The sequence below is a fragment of the Plectropomus leopardus genome, chromosome 18, assembly GCF_026936395.1.
Source record: "Plectropomus leopardus strain MGB_pleo_1.0 chromosome 18, ASM2693639v1, whole genome shotgun sequence".
Lineage (NCBI taxonomy): Eukaryota > Metazoa > Chordata > Actinopteri > Perciformes > Serranidae > Plectropomus > Plectropomus leopardus.
In genome coordinates, this window is record NC_142193.1 from 909078 (window position 1) to 934049 (window position 24972).

At 44.3% G+C, this 24972-nt stretch overlaps 1 protein-coding gene across 1 annotated transcript in view; it reads right to left on the reverse strand.

The window, feature by feature from the left end:
* The window catches only part of LOC121956787 (carbonic anhydrase-related protein 10-like), a 240440-nt gene that overhangs the window by 35453 nt on the left and 180015 nt on the right, over positions 1–24972 (reverse strand). The window contains exons 5-7 of the mRNA XM_042505171.2: positions 14259–14354; positions 13663–13735; positions 1284–1438 (exon numbers count right to left, since the gene is read on the reverse strand). Coding sequence (XP_042361105.1) covers positions 1284–1438; positions 13663–13735; positions 14259–14354 — 324 coding nt within the window. The remainder of the gene's footprint in view (positions 1–1283; positions 1439–13662; positions 13736–14258; positions 14355–24972) is intronic.

The following is a 24972-nucleotide window of genomic DNA, read 5'->3' on the forward strand; positions in this document are numbered from 1 at the left end:
ACAGAGTGAACTCTTAATGTCCTGGGGGTGAAATTCCCCCAGGTGGCGTTGTCGGTAACCTTTATTACTCTTTTTTCCAATTTGTTTAGGTATAACTCTATAAGCCCCTCGCCACATGTGCATAATGAATAAATACAAAAAATACAATACAAATAGATGCACATGACCATACATGCACACAACTTAAAACCACACACGCACATTATTGGGAAAATGGACATGTGGCTTGAGTGTCATTGCGGGAAGGATTAAAGGATTTAATTCAAAAGTGTAAAGATAGGATACTACTTATACATGTATGCTTTCAATGAAGGACCTGTATCATTTGCTGGTGATGTAAATAGCTCTGTTAAGTGTAAGGAAGTCTGAGGGGCTACCAGGAGAAAAAGTTAATCAATAGTCAGAGTTTGAAATCATTGATATTGCCGTGCCATACCCATTTCCCCAAGCAATAAAAAGAGAAAAAATAGGATATATAACTGAAAACATCGCGGTGAAACAAGGTTATTGGCGGCACACTGATGAGACAGGTCAGCACAGAGAAACAAGTCATTCAGATCATCTGGGGAAAGGTTCGCAATAGCCACACAATTATTTGTACAGTGGTTTCTTCTCTGTAATGCTGTAATTTAAGTCAGCATCTTTTTTCTTCCTCCTCTCCTCTCTCGATGTGCATGCAAGCATGCCGGTAAGTGAATTACTATGGTAACGGGACGCTTTCGGAGGGGCTTCCTCTCAGTGGAGCTGTAAGTGAGTCTCTAGTATGTATGCTATATGGGCCAGTAGATCTGGGTATTTTACACAGCAAGTAAAGATGCGCGCGGACACAAATCTAACCAGCATGCATTGCGTGTCTGTTATATGGCAGCTGATCTCGTCCTCTGATCGGAGAGTAAAGAGCCCCTTAATCTTATTGTTGTCCAAATTTGAAGACATTTATGGCTGCAGTTCTTCTTCTTTGCATTAGCAGCTATGCTAACAGCTGCTTTTTAAGGTGGGTCGCACATATAAACACGTCATCAAAGTGTCCCACTCCTGCTGACCATGGTCACGTCTTTCCAGGTTTATGCTTTACACAGACCTCGTTTCAGGACTGGTACTACTTTAGCTCCTGGCTCAGAGGTGAGGCCACACTGTTTCCCTTCTGGCGATCAGATGTTATATACAGAACAGCAAGGCAGCACAATATGCCATTCCTGCTTTGAACAGGCACTATAAATGCGGCTACTAAAGACACAGTTGGAGAGGGAGATCATTTATATATAGACCTTGGAGACTACTACCTGCATCTGCGTTACGTAGACAGGCTTGTTGATAAGTATCCACGTGGACGTCTCGTAGCAGGGAGGGATGGTGATGGAGCCCTCATAGGTGATGTAACGCGTGGTGTCAGGGTAAAGGTCAGCTATGTTCAGACCCATTAATAAGAATGCATCATCTAGAGAGAGAGAGAGAGAGAAGGAGGGAGAGAGAGAGAGAGGGAGAGGGAGTGAGAGTGAGAGTGAGAGAGAGACAGAGACCATTAGACAATTTTCTTTCCTTTCCACATGATATCCCCACAGTAATAATGGCCTGACTCAGGCTGTAAGGAATATTAACAACATATTTGACAATGCTGCAAATTTATCCCATCTGAAAAAGTCTCAGCATCACAAATCCAAAAAGTCAGCTATTGAAAAGTGGTTTGACACAGACTGCAGACATCTGAGAAAAACACTCGGAAATGAATCAAATCAAAAACACAGACAGCTGGACCATCCTGATCAACTTGCTGCAATTGAAGAGTCCATTGACTCAAATAATTTCTGCAAAAATGGCACTCTTTCAACAAACTGCACAAATAAGAATTATCATTGCTTTTCAAAATGGTGAAATGTGGAAAAAACACTTGTATGCACTTGTATAAACCTGTATAGTACTATAACACTGCATTCAGTCCAAAATAATCTCAACAAATTACAAATTTTAGACACAGTCGTCCCCTCCCTGAGCTACCGCCTTATCGTAGTGGAGGGGTTTGCATGTCCCAGTGATCCCAGGAGTTGAGTTGTTGGGGGCTTTATGCCTTTGGTAGGGTCACCCATGGCAAACAGGTTCTAGGGGAGGGACCAGACAAAGTGAAGCTCACCGGACCCCTTTTGATGAATGCGACAAATGGTTCGAAGTTTCCCTTGCCCAAAAGTGGGTCACCGAGCCCCCCCCCCCCCCGGAGCCAGCCCTGGGGTTGGGGCTCGAGGGCGAGCGCCTGGTGGCCTGGCACAGCCCAAAGAGGCGACGTGGGACCTCCTTCCCGTGGGCTCACCACCCATAGGAGGGGCCAAAGGGGTCGGGTGCTGTGTTAGCTGGGCAGCAGCCGAAGGCAGGGATCTTGGCGGTCCGATCCTCGGTTGCAGAAGCTAACTCTAGGGATGTGGAATATCACCTCTCTGGTGGAGAAGGAGCCTGAGCTGGTGCACGAGGTTGAGAAGGTCCGACTAGATATAGATAGCCTCACCTCGACACATAGCGTAGGCTCCGGAAGCAGTCTTCTCGAGAGGGGTTGGACTCTTCCACTGGTGAGAGGCGCTGGGCAGGGGTGGCAATACTTATTGCCCCCCGACTCAGTGCCTGTATGTTGGAATTTACCCTGGTAAATGAGAGGGTAGCCTCCCTCCGCCTTTGGGTAGGGGGGACGGATCCTGACTGTTGTTTGTGCCTATGGTCGAAACCACAGTGCAGAGTAAGCGGATAAGCAGAAGAAAATGGATGGATGGATGGAGAAACAGTCCTTAAAGACAATCCTGTAGACTACCAAATTACTGAAGAGGAGCTACTGTCTAAAATCCATGCACTATAGCCAAAGAAGGCCAGTGGTCCTGATGGTATCCTAAAATGAAATGCTGAAATTTAGCCACCATAAGCTCAAAACTGTCATTTTAAAACTATTCAACCTTGTTCTGAGTATTTGACATTTGAATGACATATATATACGTCAATGGCACTCAATGAGTTAATAAACATATCCACCAAAACAAGATGAAAATCTTCTCTTGTTTTGCCAATTTCAAAAAAGAATTTGACTCAATTTGGCTTAATGGTCTATTCCTGAAATTAAATGTGCTGTGAAATCAGTGATATGGAGACAGATTTCTTTCCCAAAGTAGAGGGGTGGAACAGGGCTGCAGTCTCAGCACCCCCCTGTTTATTATTTATATTGATGATCTGGCAAAATCACTAGAACAATCAGACATCCCCGGCCTCACCCTTTCTGACTCAGAGATTAAATCACTACTCTTTGCAGATGGTCTCGTATTGCTGGCTCCATTTAAAGAGGCCTTACAACAGCAACTGGATCATCTACAAAACTTCTGTCAGTCCTGGGCCCTGACAGTTCATCTGGAGAAGACCAGGGTTATGGTCTTCCAGAAACGACCCAGTGGGAAACCCAGATAGGTTTTTGCAGGGTTTAACCAACATTGAATACACACACAACTACACATATTTGGGACTAAACATTACCTCTACAGGACATTTCAATCTGGTCCTGAATGTTCTCAGAGACAAAGGGAGAAGGGCCTTCTGTGCTATAAAAAAGTCTTCAAACATCAATATACCCATCAGAATCTGGCTCAAAATATTCCAATCCATAATCCAACCAATAATACTGTATGGTAGTGAAGTGTAGGGTCCTCTTGTAAATCAAGACTTTGAAAAATGGTACAAACACCCACTTGAAACCCTACTCACTGAGTTCTGTAAAAGCATCATCACAGTTCACAGGAACACGCCCAACAATGGCTGCATAGAAGCAGCGAGGTATGTTGGTGCATGTCACAGTCTACAGGACAACCTGAACAACAACCTGACATGATGTTTAGACTTCATTTCTCCTGCACGTCTCACCTTTTGTTTTATTTTTTGGTTTTGTTTAGTTATGTCTATATACAGTATACAGTCTATAGACACACCACACACACACACACACACACACACACACACAGAAACAAAAGATTCTTGCTCTTTTTATTTATGCATCTATTTTTTTATCCAATGGATGGCTGTTGATTTGAATATCATTATTTGATTTTTTTCTCTTGTATTTATTTATATCATCATTTAATTGTATCTGTGGCTTTGGCAATATTGTTTTAGAAACAGTCATGCCAATAAAGCAAATTGAACTGAGAGAGAGAGAGAGAGAGAGAGAGAGAGAGAGAGAGAGAAGGTGATGCAGTGTGTTGTGTGAAGGTCTGTTATGTTCAGACCCATTAGCGGGAACACAGCATCCTAGGAAAAAAGAAAAAGGTTGAGATACTGTGTGTGTGTGTGTGTGTGTGTGTGTGTTGAAGAGCATTGCGTCAGGGTTTGACTCTATAATGTTTCCACTAATTATAAGAAATCATTTGCTGAATATCTTGAAGCAATATATATGTGTGTGTGCTGTATTAATTAGAGACACTCTGTCTACACAGCTCCATTAGGGGCACTCATCTCCTATTTAAGGACAAACTGTAGCCTGTAGAAAACGGGCTATGGTGTTCAACGACCTGCTCCTTGGCTCAGCTACGTGTAAGTCTCCAGAGAATCCACAGAAGTCACTGTCCTCGTATGTGGCACAGACAAGTTTCGGCGCATGTGTGTTTGTGTGTTTGTGTTGCTATGTTTAGCCCCATTAGCAGCAAGAACCCTCCAGAGGGTCTTACATCTTCACAGCAGAGGTATGAAAACAGATTTTGGCAATGTTGCACTTATTTGTATGAAATTAAGAATGCACTCTTTTAACCCTTTAAAAACCTAGTTCAAATCAGTTTTCTTGTGCTGCGTTCAGATGCCTCTCACAAGCTGTTTAACCCTTTGAAACCTGAGCAAATCAGTTTGATTTCTGTCAAAAATGTGGAAAAAGGGTAATGACCAGCTTCACGAGAATGTCCCACAAATAGCAAGAAATGAATACAAGGTGACAAAGAAAATGACCTGGAAGTTATTTTGAAAAAGAAGGAAGGATTACAAGAAAATTATTAAAAATTAGTGAAAAATGACCAGAAACTATATTCAAAATAATTAGAATTATATATTTAAAATTAATTTAATTTTAGGTAATTTTGTAACTTTTTTTCTGATATCTGGATACTTTTTGGGCCATGTCTTCTTGAGTTGCTTGGTCAATTCCTTGTCACCTTTTATTTATTTCTTCTGTTTGCGTTTCTTGCCAAGTTGGCTATTGCCTTTTTCCCATGTTCATTATTGAACCTCCACCACTTTGGTCTAGACTGAAATATCTTACCAACTATTTAATATGGGTTGCTACAAAATTTTATTCAGTCAGTGATGAAAGCTAATGACTTTAGTGATGCCCTGACTTTACCCCTGGTGCCACCATGAGGTTGACATTTGTGGTTTGGAGTGACATGTGGAAATATCTACAGATCAGAAGGTGCAGCATCCTCACACACAGAGGTTGATTTTTTTATATAGTTTCTTTAACAGTACAATACTGATTAACGGCACAAATAACAAGCATGTCAAAAAAGAAAGAAAGAAAAACTAGAAAAAAAAACAGCCCGATCTGATATTATTTTCCACATTTATTTTCCTTCTTTTTAAAAAAAACATAATACAGATTTTGGTTTTGTCGAGTCTGCTTGATGGTGTGCCGTGCACCAGACACCATAAATCAACCAAGTGACTTTGGTTTATCTGCAGCAGCAGCTGATTAAAGGAATGAAAAGAAATAAGCATGTGTGGGATCACGGGTGTAATGCTGCCAGAACGCACTTTCATGATGCTGAATGCTGTGATTGTTGTTCACTCACTAAGTAGAGAGTCTGATAGAGAGCGATCCACCTCTGATGCAGACTGGGAAAAGCTATGCTTCCAATTCAGTCTTTGCTGTGCTGTGTTCAGATTGTGCAGTTCAGAGGAAACTGGTCACTCTTCGGCTGCTTTTACAAGGAGATGTACCCCAGCATCACGCTGCTTCAGTGTGTGATAATACACTGCATCGCAGCATCCCGCAATCAAAAGGGACATGACAGGCGTGACATGTAACACAACAGTGTCAGCCTTTAGTGTGAGATATAATAAATGCATCGGCAACACTTTCTAAACTATAACTGTGGCATAACATTTCATTAACAATCATTTACCATGGCAGATGATATCGTCCTCTGTTCGGAGGGTTAAGAGCTCCTGAATTTCAGTTTGCGGCTGTTCTTCTTTGAATTAGCTGCTAATTGCTAACAGCTGCTTTAAATCTCCTGCAGTGTGGTCACCAACATTATACGTAATCAAAACATCACACCTCCTGACCCATGGTCATGTCTTTCCAGCTTAATATTTTACACAGTCCTCGTTACAGTGCTGTTACTACCTCTGGTCCTGGATCAGAGGCGAGACAACTCTTTTCTCCTTTCTGTAACAGGACGTTATATACAGAACGGCAAGGCAGGCAATATGGGGTGATATCTGCACCTTGAACAGGCATTGTGAAAGCAGTTTTTATTTTCTTTGCAGAATTAGCATGTCTGCGCTAACTTGGTGTTGTTGATCCTTGTTGCTTACGAAACTGGCGGACTTTGTATTGTAGCTGCTAAAGCTAACTTGTTGATTCTTGGTTACCGGTGTGTACTCGACTAACCCGGAATAAGCAGGCTCTGTGTAGCTACTGTTAGAGAGTACAGTGTGTCTGCCCCGAGCAGACTACATGGTGGAGGTCAGAGGGCCATTCAATGAGGAAGTGGACAGAGCATGAGCCACACTGTATGCGTGTGCAGAAAGTGATGTCACAGATTCTCTTGTTTTTTGTTTTGCCGCCAATGTTAACAGATTAGAGCAGCCACACTGCATGCGTAAGCAGCGCTGCTTGAGTCTTGACATTTCTTCCCACATGATAGGTGTGGTTTGGGGCAAAAACAGCCAATGAAAATCATATTTTGATAGGTATGTTGACTCGATACCACCTTTCACTACAGTTTCAATGTCTTTTTTTGTCACAGACATGAGGAAATACAGATGTATCTGTTTTACTCAACTTTTCCCATTTCCGTTTTAATATAAAAGCCCTCTGACAAACTTTCTGTAGACAGAATTCCTTCCGTTGGTAACATAAGACCTTTTATTGTGAAATATTTGCAGGACTGTGTTGTTGATAATGTAACGGGTGTGATACGGACCCAGATGCAGTACACCGGTAAACAGGGATAGTTGGTAATGACGTTTATTCAGCCCAGCACAAATCAGACACAAAGCAAGATGAAGTAATTCTGCAAACAGTTCGTTCTTCGGGTCGGAACCCACAACAAAGTCTCTGGAGGGAGATCGAAGCAACGAACCGAAGCTTACGTCACTCGGCGTAGATGCAGAGGAAACCCCGTAGCCCAGCAGCTCGACAGCACGTGTGGAGATACCGTCGAGGAGAAGGCGGAAGCGTGGTCGGGGACAGGCGGAGGTTCCGAAACCGAGTGAACAGTCCGATGATGCAACGGTACCGATGGGGATGGACCAGGAGGATCGTCGGGGCCAGGCGGAGAGGTCTTTGCCAGCAGAGCAGATCAGGAACGCCAAAACAGAACTCGTGGTCGGGGACAGAAGGCAGGTAGGTTTACCGGGGATCAGGCGAAGAGAGCAGGTCAGGAACAGGCAGGGTCGGCTTTCAAAGATCTGGCAGGAGAATGCTGGAGAGTCTTGCATGATGCGAAGGAACAATCTGGCAATGAGTCTGTGTGTGTGGGTGGCTTATATCCTGGGTTGATTACTGATGGGCTGCAGCTGGAGGTGAGTGAGTAAGCAGGCAGAGTGGGCGTGGTCAGCAGGTAGAGGGAGCAGAGGGAGAGTGAGTGGAAAAGTACTGAGGGGGGAGAGGAGCAGGATTGTGACAGAACCCCCCCCCCCCAAGGGACGGCCCATGACGTCCCACAACGAACCACCGAAGCAGGGCGGACGGCGAGGGCCCGGAGGAGGGTCAGAACTCCTCGGAGACCCCAGACACACTCCCCCCGTCGTCCGAGAGGGCACCACCGGACTCCGAGGCAGAACCCACGTCGTCATCCCCGGGCGGCGTGGACACAGGAGCAGGACGGGAAGCAGAACCGGAACCCCCACGTGCCGGGGCGGGTCCGGAGGGCTGGTCGGGATGCTGCCGATGGAACTCCTCCACGAGGTCGTCATCCAGGATCTGGCGCGCTGGAACCCATGACCGCTCCTCCGGACCGTACCCCTCCCAATCGACGAGGTACTGAAGGCCCCTTCCACGGCGGCGAGAGCGCAGCAGGCGGTGCACCGTATAGGCAGGGGTCCCATCTATGATGCGGGGAGGAGGAGGAGGTCGGGACGGAGGTTGCAGAGGGCTCTCTCGGAATGGCTTGAGTCGGGAGACATGAAAGGTGGGATGGACCCTCATGGACCGGGGTAACCTCAATCAGACCGCCACCGGGTTGATCACTCTGTCGATGGGGAATGGACCGATGAACTTGGGAGCCAACTTCTTAGAGTCCTCCCTCAAGGGGAGATCCCGTGTCGACAGCCAAACCTTCTGCCCTACTTGATAGGCTGGAGCCCGGGAACGGCGACGATTGGCGGCCGCGGACCCCAACAGTGCAGATCGAGCCTGGGTCCAAATCTGGCGGCAGCGACGGATGAAGGCCTCAACTGAAGGGAAGGCGGTCTCCTTCTCGTGGTCCGGGAACAAGGGGGGTTGAAACCCATACGCACACTGGAACGGAGACATGCCTGTGGCAGAGCTGGTGAGGGTGTTGTGAGCGTATTCTACCCACATCAGATGCGAGGACCAGGAAGCAGGATGCCTGGATGCCATACAGCGGAGTGCGGTCTCCATCTGTTGATTCTTTCGTTCCGTCTGGCCGTTGGATTGTGGGTGGTAACCGGAGGACAGGCTGGCAGACGCACCCAGGAGGCGACAGAATTCCCTCCAGAACGAGGAGGTGAACTGGGGACCCCGGTCCGAGACCACATCAGTAGGAAGACCATGGAGACGAAACACGTGTTCCAGGAGCAGCTCAGCAGTCTCTTTAGCAGATGGAAGTTTTGGCAGGGGCACGAAGTGAGCCAATTTACTGAACCGGTCTACCACTGTCAGAATAGTGGTGTTGCCTCCCGACAGTGGCAGACCGGTTACAAAGACCACGGAGATGTGGGACCAGGGACGATGAGGCACAGGTAGGGGCTGGAGGTGGCCAGCAGGAGCCCTCCGGGGAGCCTTATTCTGGCTGCAGACTGGACAGGCGTTGACAAAACCAGAGATGTCTTCGTCCATGGTAGCCCACCAGAACCGGCGTTGCACCACCTCCTTGGTGCGGGCAATGCCTGGGTGACAGGTGAGCCGGGAACTATGTGCCCACTGCAGAACCTCGGATCTCAGATCTTGTGGGACGAAGAGCCGGTCTGGCGGACAGGAACTGGGCCCCGGCTGGTCCTCCACCGCAGCTTTGACCCGCTCCTCGATGGCCCAGGTGAGGGCGGCCAGGAGACAGGAAGCAGGAATAATACTGTCCGAGTTGGAGGAGTCCCCCTCTCCAACCAGAAACTGATGGGACAGGGCGTCAGGTTTAACATTACGGGAACCGGGTCGGTATGACAGGGTGAAGGTGAATCTGGCAAAGAACAGAGCCCACCGGGCTTGGCGGGAGTTTAGTCTTTTTGCAGAGCGGACGTACTCGAGGTTTTTGTGATCAGTCCAGACGAGGAAGGGGACCTTGGTTCCCTCCAACCAGTGTCTCCACTCTTCCAAGGCCAACTTTACTGCTACCAGCTCGCAGTTACCAATATCATAGTTCTTCTCTGCAGGGGATAAACGACGAGAGAAGAAGGCACAGGGATGAAGCTTCTGGTCCTTGGCAGACCGTTGGGAGAGAACGGCCCCCACACCCACATCGGAAGCGTCCACCTCCACCACGAATTGTCGGTCGGGGTCCGGGATCAGGAGGATGGGAGCTGAGCTGAAGCGTTTCTTAAGTGTTTGGAACGCTTCCTCCGCGGCCGGAGACCAACGGAAGGGGATGTTGCAGGAGGTGAGGGCTGTGAGAGGGGCCGCCACAGCACTGTAGCCCCGGATAAACCGCCTGTAGAAGTTGGCAAAACCCAGGAAACGCTGCAGCTGCTTGCGGGAATCAGGAACTGGCCAAGAGGTGACCGCAGAGACCTTGGCAGGGTCCATCTCCATATGGTTGTGGCTTATGATGTAGCCCAGGAAGGAAACTGATGTGGCATGAAACTCACACTTCTCGGCCTTCACGAAGAGGGAGTTGCTCAGCAGGCGTTGCAGGACAGTCTGGACGTGGTGAACGTGCTCTTGCTTCGTGCGGGAGAAAATCAGGATGTCGTCCAGGTACACGAACACGAACTTGTTGAGCAGGTCTCTGAGCATGTCATTGATTAGAGCCTGGAAAACGGCCGGGGCATTGGTTAACCCGAACGGCATCACCAGGTATTCATAATGTCTGGTAGGTGTGTTGAAGGCCGTCTTCCACTCGTCCCCCTCACGAATCCATACCAGGTGGTAGGCGTTTCGCAGCTCCAACTTGGTGTAGATGGTGGACCCTTGAAGGAGCTCAAACGCCGAGGCGATGAGAGGCAGAGAGTAACGATTCTTGATTCAGGGTCGCAGGGAGCCATCTTTCTTGCCAACGAAGAAGAACCCTGCGCCAGCGGGAGAGGAGGAGGGGCGGATGATGCCGGACGCCAAGGCCTCCTTAATGTAAGTGTCCATAGCCTCTCTTTCAGGTGCCGACAGGGAATACAGGCGCCCCTTGGGGGGAACAGAACCAGGAAGGAGGTCAATGGCGCAGTCGTAGGGACGATGTGGAGGCAGTGACGTGGCCCTCGTCTTGTTGAAGACCTCCCGGAAGTCATGATACTCAGGGGGTACCATGGAGAGATCTGGCGTGGAGCAGGAACTGGAACTGGCAGCTGGCACTGGCGTGACCGTCTGTTGAAGGCAGATCTGGTGGCACGAAGGACTCCACCCCAAAATGGACCCCGTAGACCAGTCGATGTGGGGGTTATGACGATGCAGCCAGGGGTATCCAAGGATCAGGGGGCGATTCGGAGACCTTAGCACATGGAAACGGATGGTCTCAAGGTGCGTGCCTGACAGGAGCATGGAGATGGGCGTGGTCTGGTGGGTGACCCTTCCCAGGAGGTGGCCGTCTAGTGCGCTGGCCGGAATAGGACGGGGCAGAGGATCCAGCTCAATCTCCAGCTGCCGGGCGAGCTCCTCATCAATGAGGTTAACGTCAGCTCCAGAGTCTATGAAGGTGGCGAGGGTGTGGGACCCCTCCGCCAACAGAAGCTGAACATGGAACAGAGGCCGTTGATTGGGGGCAGAGTTCAAAGATCGGCTCAGCAGGATGCCCCCGTCTACCGCTGAGCCCTCCCCTTTTGCTGGACACCGTGAAACAAAATGGCCGGCCTGGCCACAGTAGAGACAGAGGTTCCCACGACGTCGTCTCTCCCATTCCTCTGGCGACAGACCGGTGCGACCCACCCTCCTGGGGTGGGGTCGGAATAGAGACCAGGGTTAGCAGGTGGCCCATGCTGACGAACAGAGAAGCGGTGATCAGCTCCCTCCAACCGTTGCTCTCTTCTTCTGGCTTGGATCCGCCTGTCTAGCCTCGTGGTCAGTTCAATCAGGCCATCCAATGAGCTGGGGAGGTCGAACGAAACCAGCTCGTCTTTTATGTACGGAGCTAGCCCGTTGAGGAAGGCGTCGCACTGAGCAGCCATGTTCCACTCGCTCAGTCGGGCCCGGGTTCTGAAGTCGATGGCGAAATCCGTGACCGTTAGATTCCCCTGTCTCTGGCTCAGGAGACCCCCAGTGGTGTCAGGTCCCGCTGATACTGGTCCGAAAACCTTTCGTAATTCCTTCGCGAAGGACTGGAAGGAGGAACAAGCTGGCGTGCCTCTCTCCCATTCCGCCGTTCCCCACAAGCGTGCTCTGCCGGTGAGGTGATTAATGGTGAAGGTGACTCTGGCTCCCTCCATGGCGAAGGTGTGTGGCTGCAGGGCAAACAGGATCGAACAGTTCGTCAGGAATGGGTTACAACCCTCTGGATCCCCGGCGTATCGTTCAGGAGCCCCCACCCGAGGTTCAGATGCCGGGCTGAGAGATAGTGTCTGTGGCAAAGCAGGCGAGGCTGGGGCTGGTGTTGGCGGAGCGTGCTGAGTCAGCGAGGAAGCCATCTGCTGCACTTGGGTGGCTAACTGAGTTAGCGCATGCTCCAACGCCGAAGCCGATTGGCGAGCTTCGGTTGCGTTAGAGGTGAGCTGTGCTTCGTGCTGTTGCAGCATTCCCTCGACGCGGGCAAGACGGGACTGGAGAGCGGTGGTGTCTGCTGGGTCCATGTTTGGCCAGATTGTACTGTAACGGGTGTGATACGGACCCAGATGCAGTACACCGGTAAACAGGGATAGTTGGTAATGACGTTTATTCAGCCCAGCACAAATTAGACACAAAGCAAGATGAAGTAATTCTGCAAACAGTTCGTTCTTCGGGTCGGAACCCACAACAAAGTCTCTGGAGGGAGATCGAAGCAACGAACCGAAGCTTACGTCACTCGGCGTAGATGCAGAGGAAACCCCGTAGCCCAGCAGCTCAACAGCACGTGTGGAGATACCGTCGAGGAGAAGGTGGAAGCGTGGTCGGGGACAGGCGGAGGTTCCGAAACCGAGTGAACAGTCCGATAATGCAACGGTACCAATGGGGATGGACCAGGAGGATCGTCGGGGCCAGGCGGAGAGGTCTTTGCCAGCAGAGCAGATCAGGAACGCCAAAACAGAACTCGTGGTCGGGGACAGAAGGCAGGTAGGTTTACCGGGGATCAGGCGAAGAGAGCAGGTCAGGAACAGGCAGGGTCGGCTTTCAAAGATCTGGCAGGAGAATGCTGGAGAGTCTTGCATGATGCGAAGGAACAATCTGGCAATGAGTCTGTGTGTGTGGGTGGCTTATATCCTGGGTTGATTACTGATGGGCTGCAGCTGGAGGTGAGTGAGTGAGCAGGCAGAGTGGGCGTGGTCAGCAGGTAGAGGGAGCAGAGGGAGAGTGAGTGGAAAAGTACTGAGGGGGGAGAGGAGCAGGATTGTGACAGATAATACAGTGGCTGCACGGCTTCATAAATAACGAGAGACATCATGGGTCATCCACTAACCTTGACCAATGACAACTGGATCAATTGGCAGGGTTTTTACATGTCGGTGTAAATGATTTAGGATTGTGGGAAACTGAGTTCATTTAACGGTTTAGTTCAGTTTAGGTCACACAAATGGACAAAGTCATGGATTCAGTGGTCCCCACAACCAGCAAAAGGACATTTTCTGAAAGCTAACTTTCGTTAGCTTAATGTTAGTTTTAGCTAACTATCAAAGTTTCACATTAACAGAAATTTAGATTCTACTACTTTAGAGGGCAGCCCATGTGGAGCCTGTTTGACAAGTTTTTTTGCTGGACAGAGAAGACAGTACACTGGTCAGAACAAAACCCAAAACTTCTGACAATTATCTCATAATATCTGTTGAAGAAGTTTTTTTTACAGCAGATTTAAATATCTCATTTTGCTCAAGACATACAAGATAGATACAGCCCAGTATATGGTCAAAAAATTAGCTTGTCAAGGGACAAAATACAGGTGGAGACCGTGTGTGTGAGATGGAGAGAAAGTCTGTGTGTCTTACGTTTATAGTTGATTCTTGTGATGGTGTCTCTATTGAGCATACGGTTGAGGAAGGCATTGGAATTTTCAGAGAGCTGAGAAATGACAAAGAGAGAGGGGGATCAAATATTTATCACAAGAAATGGTACAGCACAGACATATAAACAAACACACACACACACACACACACACACACACACACCTAGTCACACACAAATACCACGTGCACATACACATGCGTGCGCACACACACACACACACACACACACACACCACACACAAACATGTGCACATAAACACATGCACGTGCACACACACAGTAGTAAATGTAAGTGGCTTAAGGACTGAAACAGTGACATTTTTTTGTTTCCTCTTTTGGAATCTTTATAATTACAATCTATAATGCCATCCATAATCCACATTTGAGAGGTTATGTTTTAAATCATGACCAAATCATCCAATAAACTCTGTTACAAATGTATTTATATTTTATTCAGCAGAACCCACCCACGAAGTTTGACCCTCTTGCTGTGAGGTGACAGTGCTAACACCTGCCCCACCATGTTTCTTAATAGCTCCTTAATTGTGTTTCTCTGTACTCCCAGAGGGAATGCTGACCTTTATGAAGATGGAGACCACAGCGATGCCATGGGGGCTTTTAGCTGCATCTGTGTAGTTGGCATACAGATCCTGGTTATAATGGATCAACTGGACCTGAAGGAGACAAAATGACACCGAGCGTTACAAGTAAACTAGAGCTACTCCTGCAGGACTTCAACTGTGAATTAACCTCATTTCCATTAAAATGTTTACATATGCTGCCATAGCATTCTTCACAACTAAAATCATGACAAAAGGGTATGAAACTGATATTAACAATTCATTAAGGGAGGGGGTGGGGGGGTTAATCTCATAATCTAATAATGCATATCTCCATTTTTTCTTTACAAACAGCAATATGACAAGAAGTTGCATTCTGAGAACGAGAGGCTTGGAGAGACCCAGGAGAAACTTATTTAGAAAGCTATTTTATTAGTTATTCTTCATTTTAATGCATAATGGTGCCAGTGTGTGTGGTTTGCTGTCTGCTGCTGTCAACCTTGTTTCTCTTTGTGCTTTTTCTGTTGCTTGTTTCTGAAAATGTCAAGTCTCTACTGATGTATGATGGTCAAATGCTCCTGGATCTTCAATTCTCTGCCAAAAATCTGGTGAAGTTTAATTTTGGTGAACAGAAAACTTTCTGTCCAACCAGGAAGTCTTGTGTGTGTGTGAGGGAGCCTTCTCATCCCAAGTCGTCTTGTATCTCAGTTTCGTCAGTCAAATTTTGTGTCTAAATATTACGCTCTAGACAGCCTCATATTAGTTTTTTACCAGAAGAGTTTCAACCTGACAGTGTCCAGTAGCACATCATAGTTAAGATGGCTTTTGGGATTGATATCTTACGCTGAAAGCACTGACAAAGCACCAGCATTTGATGACTTTGAAATGAGAATGGGTAGGAAATATGGCTACCTAAGGCTTTCCTACAACAGTCCTTGTATAACCTAAATGAGAGTTGTGTCAGCATACACAGCACAAAGACAAACATGAGAGAAACACAAACACAGAGAGGCCAACACCATCTGGAAGGGTGTTGGCCTCTCCCGGGGTTGTACTTTGTCACAGATTCTGTGATTATTCATGGACAGGACCTCAAGATGCAGCTATGGGGAGGAAAGTGTTGCATCGTTGCTCTTTGCAGACGAAATGATTCTGTTGGCTTCATCACACCGTGACCTCCAGCATGCAGTGGGGTGGTTTGCAGCTGGGAATAAAGCGACCAGGATGAGTGTCAGCAACTCCAAATTTGAGGCCATGGTTCTCTGCCAGAAAACAGTGGATTGCCCCCTCAAGATTAGGAAAGAGTTACTGCCCCAAGCGAAGGACTTTAAATATTTTAGGGTCTTGTTCATGAGTGAGGGTAAAACAGAGCTTGAGATGGATTGGTGGTCTGGCGTGGGATCATCAGTGATGGTGTCACTCGGCTAGACTGTCATGGTAAAAAGGGAGCTGAGGTGGAAGGCAGAGCTTTTGATTTACTGGCCCCTTAATGTCCTAACCCTCACCCACTGTTATGAGCTTTGGGTAGTGACCAAAAGAATGAGATCACAGATACAAGCTACAAAAATGAGTTTCCTCCATAGTGTGTCCCGGTTCAGCTTTGGAGATAGACTGAGGAGCTCAGACATCTGGACAGAGCTCAAAAGTAGAGCCACTGCTCCTTTGTGTTGAAAGGGGCAGGTTGAGGTGGTTCAACATCTGATCAGAAACAATAATTTGTAACACTGATACCCTCACAGACAGATAAAAAGCATATTTGTCAGCATCTTTGGACAGCAAGATCATGATAGTGCATTGTGTGGTGCAAGAAGCAAGGAGAACATTAGAGCAGCACACATTGTAAACACCCTATTAGTGCATCCCCCTTTCAATTACATTTTCAGAGGAAATATCATGGCAAAAATATTACTACAAATAGTAATCTTATAGTATATTTCAATAGTATGCTGCTTTTTTAAGAATAGGAATATCATTGATGTTGCAGATTGTGTGGGGTCTTGAGTTGAGGGTGAAGTATTAACAAGAAAATAAAACTATATACAATTTAAAAAAAAAAAAGAATAACACGAGTGGGCTGTGATGGGGTGGAGGCTGGGAGTTGGGTTAAAAAGGATCTGCGTAAGACAAGGATCAGCAGGATCTGTTACTATAACCCCTGAAAGCATCAGACAGAAACAGGGAAATGTGGGCCAGACATAAAGCCAATATATTAACACACGAATTAGAAGGGTAAAAAAATATTTAGGTTGCCTAAATGGGTTAGTTGTTCTGCTATTTAAGAGATTCTGTTGTCTAATAAGTATCTGTTTTGAATTCCATAGTTCCACGACCAGGGACTAATGAATCAGTACTGCAAGCCTAGAGAGTTACCAGCCTTACTAGCATATAAAGTACAATACTTATAAAGTACAATTTTGCAGTTTTTTGTGGAGTAGAGTTGGGAATTTGGGCCCTTTTAGAGAGGAGAACATAGATTCCAAGGAGGCATTAGTGTTTATGGCAGGGGGACATAATGCCTCCTAGAAGGTCCAAGTCACTACCTTCTTCAGTTTCTGACCAAATATTTCTCCATCTGTTCCCGACTTAAGACGCTGAATAGTGTGCAGCAGAGCCCTTTAAGAGAGAGTTCCATCATCTCCGTTTGCTCCAATGGACCGTTTTTTCACAGCAATGGCGGAACGTGGAGCATCTCAATAGTTCCCAGAAGTAGCTTTGCAGCAGAGAAGACCATTTGTGATGAGCTTTAACAGGGCAAGACGTCTAAAGAATCATTTTTTATATTATCAGCATATCGTAGCTAAATTAACATGTGCATTTGTAGCGGTTTAAATAGGGGATTTATTAATTAATAAGCAATTAATTAAAATTATTAATTAATTAATAAATCAATACCAAAAGTTTAAAACCCTTAGAGCACCACCCATTAAAATAGAAAGGCTGATAGCCCATTTTGCCTTATAAATATAATTTAGTCTCATAAATTGAAGTTTGCTACAGAGTTCTTTTTCCAGGTGTACAGGGAGCTGACATTATGCACACACATCACAAGATCAAGTGTCTTTATGAATGAAGGTTTTATTAAACTACTCACTACACCGCAAAACTATTCCTACAAGACAGTGAATGAGTTTAAGAATAAGTATAGATAGAAATGATAAAACAGTGAGTACAGCAAGGACAAAAAGTGAGTAAAATGACTAAATGAACAACAAACTCATAAATGAAGCAACAATAAAAATGAGGGGATGAAAACCAGTGAGGAACTGAATTAGGTGTGACATCTTGACTTGATCAGGTGCACTGAAATAGTGCAAGATGATCAAGCAGATGAAAAGTTAAGATTAAAGATTAAAGATTGAAGTCAATGTCAAGCATCGATCAACAGTAGAGAGGCAACATATCCCATAAAACATTGAGGGAAAAGATAAAGAAGAGGCCTGATCAGAGAATAACCCATAATTGTATTAATGGGAGATCCTCACCTAGGTCTAACTCTTCCTATGTGTCCCTATCATTTAAGAGCATCAACCCCAAAAAGGCACAGGAAACATTGTTTCACCTTCCTCAGAAGTCTCAATGCCAGGGAAACGGTTTGAACGTTGCAAACTCAGCTTGAGTTTGATTCCTCCAACTCTCTCTCTCCATGAAGAACTGGGTCATCTTCTGACACCTCATGTGGCTGAGATGAGATCACTATGACAGCTTATCAGGCTTTGTCTCATTCGAAGTCTGTCTTTGTCTCACAGTCTCTCTCGTGCAAAGTCCTCTGGTTCTAAATCGTCATTTAGATCAAGTGTAGCACGGGCTGTTTCCAAAGTTCGCTCTTTCATGATAGATAAACAGCAGCTCACAGCATCTCAGGGCAGCAGCACAAGTGGGCAACCCCCCCTCCTCAAAGGAGGAAGGGGGAGAGAGGCAAAAACCCAAAGCCCAAATACGCAAAAACCAAAAAAGCCAAAAGACCAAAGTCCTTTGACTTCACTGGGGTTATAACTCCTGTGAAAAAAAGGGGTGTGGTGCTTGAACATCAAAGCGGGAAAAATACACTCTTCCCTTCTATCACTTCTACTGTTTTAACTGTCTACATGTCAAAACACTCTGATATAATTAAAGGTTGTTAAAGATCCTATTTGAGTAAAGGTATACAAGTACTAGCATCAAGATATAACAAAGTATGAAAGTACTTAATATGACCAATGGTCTATCAACAAAACCTATAATTAGAAAATCACAAATTGCATGATTACAAAACAATATAGCATCTGTGCACAAAAGTGTAAAGGAAGGATAATTAAGATATAGATAGAGGAGATGCTGTGGTGCCTGATGGTTATGTGTTGTTTTTTTGGGACTAGTTTTGTGTTTTTTCTGCTGGGGTCTCTGGGTGTGCTTTTTGTTGCACGGGCTGGGTGTGGCTTCTGGGTGCTGGAGCTCCTCGCACACTTCCTCACCTGCACCTCATCGCCAATCACCTTCACGGCTGCATATATACTCCTGCCTCACTCTCTGGTGCCAGGTTGTCTCCCCACCTCACCCCTGGTAAATCGGCTGTCTCTGCACTAAAGTTGTTTCTAGTGTTCGTGTTTCCTGTTCGTGTTCCATACGGGCCCAGGTTGTGTTTGTGAGTTTGACCTCAAAATCGGTAGGTAAGCAAAGTTCCAGTTCTGTAGGTATGAGACCTCCACACAACATTTCAAAGTATGTTTTACTTTGAATACGAAAATCATTTAATGTGGTTCTGTCTTACAGTCTGGAGATGTGTGGGTATGTCACATGTTAGTTGTGCAACAAAGACATGAATTGTCGGTTTCTATGATGTAGAGATCTCCTGATGTCTCCTTGAATCTTTGCAGGAGTTTAGTTGACAGCTCCTCGCCCCAAATGAGTCGTAAGTTAACTCAAACTGTCGGCCGGGCAATAAAATCTATCGTAATTTAGTTCTGCTTACAAGAGTTATAAGTTCAACAAGGCAGTTAGGTCCATTAGCTGACCCCGAGGTTCATCTAAGGAATCTCCTAAAGAAGTTTCAGTTTTGGGTAGGCATTTGAATATCTTATCAAGAGTTGTCCTCATCATCCACTACACATTAAAGCATGATATTGGATTATCTGCCACTTAATTAGTACATTCACGATCCAATAACAGATATGCTAACAGAGTAAGCTAATGTTAGGACACTGTACTGATTATACTGTAAACATATTGTTAGCTACTAACAGCCTGTCCATTTAAAATGTCCTGCTCTTGAGAAGTTTCATCTAAGATTGGGGAGTTAAAGAGGAGAAAAGGCTTGTGTGATTTATTTGAAAGGTCAGTGTGAGTTACATGTCAGCTTTGTTAGATAACATGGTGCTTGATAGTAGAGTGCTATTTTGTGGTACATAAGTGTTGATATGGATTAAGAGTGCATATCTGAGACTAATAAACAATATAAAAACATTACTGTGAACAGAAATGTAATTTAAGGGTGGATGTTTTTAGCTTTGTGATTCTGTTGATTCCATTTGTCTTTATTATGTTTCAGCTCAGCTGATTTTCCATTGATGGCAAAGGGAGGCAAGCTGAAAGACCTGAATGAGGCTACAGGGTAAATCATTTAGAAAAATGAAACATACTAGGCTTAATGGGGAATTATTCTAAACACTGACATTGTTACACTACTGTATTATATTATCTTTTATTATGTTGTTATATCTCTAATCATGTTATTGTATATTAGTACAATAGGAACACTGGGTGCTGGAGGAACTATTCCTAAGCAGGTTCTAAAAACGCAGAAGGCTCTAGTTTAATGCAGTTCATTAACGTATAAATCCAGTAGAGGGCAATATTACACAGCCTGATGAAGGCTCTCCTCTGGAGCACAGATCTGACTAATTCATGCATTCACATGCAGTGGTTTACACTTTGTATTAAAATCACTCTCTTATAATAACAGTAGTGTGACGACATAGAACAATGAAGTAGCCTAGACCTTTTTAAACAAAGGAAAAAGCTTGGACACATGGACGGGCAGGCTGACAAAGGATCAAGGTCTGATAAATTAATAAAAATGATCAATATTTGTAGGACTATCATATGAAACACTATAGACAAATGCTGAGGTTAGCACAGCAAAAGCTAATTTCCAAGCGAGTAATTCACTATGATAAGCGCAAACGTAACACAACAAGTAAAGTTTCATAACTGAAGTTGGGGAACAAAATGCCTCATCTCCCAAAGTAGTTTCCCACCCAGGCCTATAAAAGTATCTCCAACCCTCTCTCCTGTCCTTTTCCCCCTCCCTCTTTCAGCAAAAGAGCTACACAGGATTCAATGGAGCCTGGAGACTCCCTGCACTAAGACAGCACCCTCATCCTGAGTGTCAGCTCCCTGTCTTCTGCAAACTTTTCCCTGTTTCTTATTTTTATTAAACCATATGCAAGGCTTCCCAATGGTGTGCTCTTTGTTTGAGTAAAATGGTCTAATGCAGTTTTTGAAATTGATAACCTCACATATTTTTTGTAGTTGTAATCTGCGGTGAATGTAAGATTACTTCTGCTAGCATTATTCCACAATATTTTCCTCATCTGTGTTTCAGTGGAGAAAATGTGCACATATACCCCCTTTCTCTACACGCCTGAACCCTAACCCCGTGCAGCACAGCAAAACATGGTGGAGACTATCTGAGAGGACACCACAAAAAGACATGTACCAACTGCTTAATGTGCTATTTAGGTATGTTTCTGAGTTTATTAGATATTAATGAAATTAATTAACTGCAGTAAGTTAGTAGAAAGACAAAGATAACTAAAATACAGGTTTATATGTATAAGCAATAAACAGCAACCTGCTCCTTTACCATGGTAAGTCTAAAATATGTCAGCATAACCATATATGTCATATCCACATCATTCACATTTATACTATGTGATTATACATTATATCTATATATATTTTTGTATTTTAATCATATTTTAACGCTTATTTAGCACTCAGTCACTTGTTTTCTATTGCCTTTGACTCTTGAACTGCTGAAATGTGTGAATCTCTCGAGTATGAGATTAATCAATCTAATCTAACCCTAGCTATTAACATTAATCTTCAGATAAGCACGTTTTACTTAAAAAAAACAATATAATATTGAAACTACATACAATGTGTTCCGTGTATATTGTAAATCAATGCGGTTATTGACTGCTATTTAGACTTTTGTGTAAAATTTGAGCGCATGAATTATTGAGTTAACTTAGGCAGGAAGGTTTTGCATATATCGGTATCAATATTACAAATTCATTTAAATCAGTTTTCAGACACAATTTCAGAGAACTGTTAGAATGTACAAAAGGTGATTTGGAGAAATGGTCTAATCTCCCCCTCTTCCTTGCAGGATGTATTAACTAAGTTAAGATGACTATATTGCCCAGGTTTTTATATTTCTTTCAAATGATAGCCTTCTTCTCACCCAAATCTTTCTTTAAACATTTAGACTGCCTGATTATAACCTTTATCTGGAACAAGTCTCCTTAGGAAGACAAGCTTAGAAACCCCAAAACCACAGGGTGGATTGGGCCTGCTGAACTTTCTATTCTACTTCAGGGCAAGTTAAAATATTGGCTATCAACATTTGCAGAGGGAAAGGGTCCTTTATGGTCAAGTATGGAACTACAGTCCAGTCTCCCAGCCTCTCCTATTGCCTTGTTGACGGCCCCATTACCTGTCAAAAAGCTGTCCAAACCCTGTGGTTGGAAGCTCCATAAAAATCTGGACTCAGTTTAGGAGACGTTTCAATATTTCTCAAACAATCAGCTCATCTCTGTTGACATTTAACCATATATTTCCTCCCACTCAACTGAATCTGGCCTTTTAAGCCTGGCATAGCTACAGGCTGGTCTCTTTTTCTGACTTGTTTGATAACCACTCATTTAGATCATTTGACTTTTTATGTCAAAACTACAACATTACAAAAAGCCACTATTTCCACTATCTGCAAGCCCACAGCTTTGCCTCAAAACATTTCCCATTGTATCCCAGCCCACCAGAAAAAGGGCCAACACACAAAACCCTTAAACTCAATCCATACACTAAAGGACTGATCTCTAAAATACAGTATAAAATGTGATTCAGAATATAAATGCCCCGCTGTGAGATAATATGAGGACTTCCTGGGAAGTGGATATGGGAGAAACCATTTCAGATGAACAATGGAATTCTGCCATTTCACTAATCAGTTCAACATCCCTCTGTGTAAGACATAATTTGATACAGTTTAAAATATTTCACAGACTCCATTACTCTAATGATAAATTGGCTAAAACTTATCCAGCAGTTCGTTCGGAATGCCCAAGTGCAAACATACACCTGTGTCACTGGGACACATGTTTTGGTCCTGCCAGGCCCTCACTGATTTTTGGTCTTCAGTCTTTGAATTCCTTTGATCTGTATAAAAGAAAACAATGAAACCCAAGCCCCTAGCAGCCATTTTTGGATCAGTTCAGCCAGAAGAGGGCTTACCGAGCCATTATAGAGATGAGATCACTTTCGCCTATCTCTTGACCCAGAATCTTATACTCTTGTATTGGAAATCAAACAAGCCTTTATCTTTTACCCAATGAGTCCAGGATATGACGCTCTTGATGAAGGTAGAAAATATTAAAATTTGGAGTTGATATTGTCTCTATTACTGTTATATACTCAAGAATATTCATATTGTATGTACATGGGCATACAAACATGTTTTAAAAAAATATATATTTTCTTTCTTTTCTCTGTTGACATTCTTATTGTTCTTTTTATTATTGCTTGAGCCAGGATGGGTGGGATGGGGGAGGCGGGAGGGGGTTGGGGTGACTGCTGTTAATAGAGTAGGCACAGCTTATATTGTGTACATTAAAAAACTCAATAAAAGGAGTTTTTTTTTTTAAAAAAAGGACAATAATAATTATCTAGTTATGACCACAAACATGTTTTATTAGGTCACCTTAACCTTGACCTTTGACCATCAGGTTCTAATTAGGTAATTCTTTAGTCCAAATTTGAGGAAATTCCCTCAAGGTGTTCTTGAGATATCGTACTCGCAAGAATGAGACAGACAAGGTCACAGTGACCTTAACTTTTGACAATCACCAAAATCTAATTAATCCTTGAATCCAAGTGAACGTTTGTGCTAAATCTGAAGAAATTCCCTCACTGTTCTTGAGATATTGCATTCACAAGAACAGGTGGATGGACAGACAGACAACCCGAAAACATAATGCCTCTGGCCTTGGCTCTCACCGGGGTCGAGGTGATCTATGGCCAAGTTGGCTACATAACTTGGTGACAAAGAAGTTGATGCAGGTGGTGAAAATAGGGCATTTAATTATAAGAGTCTTTAAAGCATATAAACCTGTCGTTACGTGGACATTATTATAATATAGCTGAGCTTTTCAAACACTGCTGCTTGTAAATTGATAGTGCATAATTCTGGTGCCTGTGTTGATTCTCTATTTACTAGGTCTGTCAGGGTTGAGTGCATTTTGGTTTGGGTCTAATACATGTTAGGTTAGACTGTGCTTGGATGATTAATACATGTCAGGCATGACGTTTTTTTTCCTATAGGTTCATGAAGACAACTCCATTGTTTTCTGGAAGGGTATAGGCTACCCAGAGTATCTAGTGGAATGTCATATGGAGTGTCTTCTACATACTGTTGATTTTTTTCACAAACATAGCCTCATCATTATTCATTACTTGCAACTAGGGTTGGGCATCCTTGGTGTGAGGCCAATACGATATGCATCTCGATACATTGTCACCAATCCGATACATTAAAGATACATAATGCAGCAACTACTGATGCAATACGATAAGACCCACCCCAATCATGATGCAGTGCGACTTAACACGATCTGATTCAACACAGTGCAATTCCATCTGACACAATGTGATTTGACGATGTAAAGGAATGATGCTATGCAGTTCAATGAGCTTGATTATTTAGTTTACAGTAGGGTACACTTTTAATCCACCTGGCTCACAGAATTAAGGATGCTCAAGTTAGGAACAATTAAAAGCAATATGAAAAACAATGTACAATATTTTCAGCAGCAAGAAGGCTCATCATTCTCTTTCATTCATATGATCTTTATACAGTCTATGGCCAAGTCACACAGAGCAGATCGTACCAGGCAGGAAGTCAAGCAGCATTGCATCCGGTCAATTTTCAAAATAAAACACCTTAAAATGGATTTAAGGTCAAGTTTAACTAACAAAAACATGCTTAAAATCCTCTACATATCTCTTTCATTTATGATTAAATTATTAATTATTCATTTTTACAATTAATAAGATCACTCTGTTTTTTTTTTTTTACTAAATCACAGCCACAAATCTTCTTTTTATTCTATATTTTTACTGATATGTATAATTTTCAAGATGAGCATGTTTTTTGAATGAAAAACAGCCTAAATTATTTAATCTACTTCTCCGTGGCTGGACTTCAGGCTGCAGCACAACAACGTCCCACGGTAGAATCGCAAAAATCAAGGGACAAGGACCACAAATTTAAGGGAAAATTACTCAATAAGCACAATCTCATAAAGTCTACAGTATCAGCTGGCAGGACGCACTGCTTCTGAAACGCTTTACAGACGTTCCTGGTGGGATATAGAGCCGCATGGAGGACAGAACAACACAGTGCCACAGATGTAATGCTCACTGCGTGCTGCCAGTAGAAGTAGGTGAAACAAAATGAAATATTAAATTATTTGAT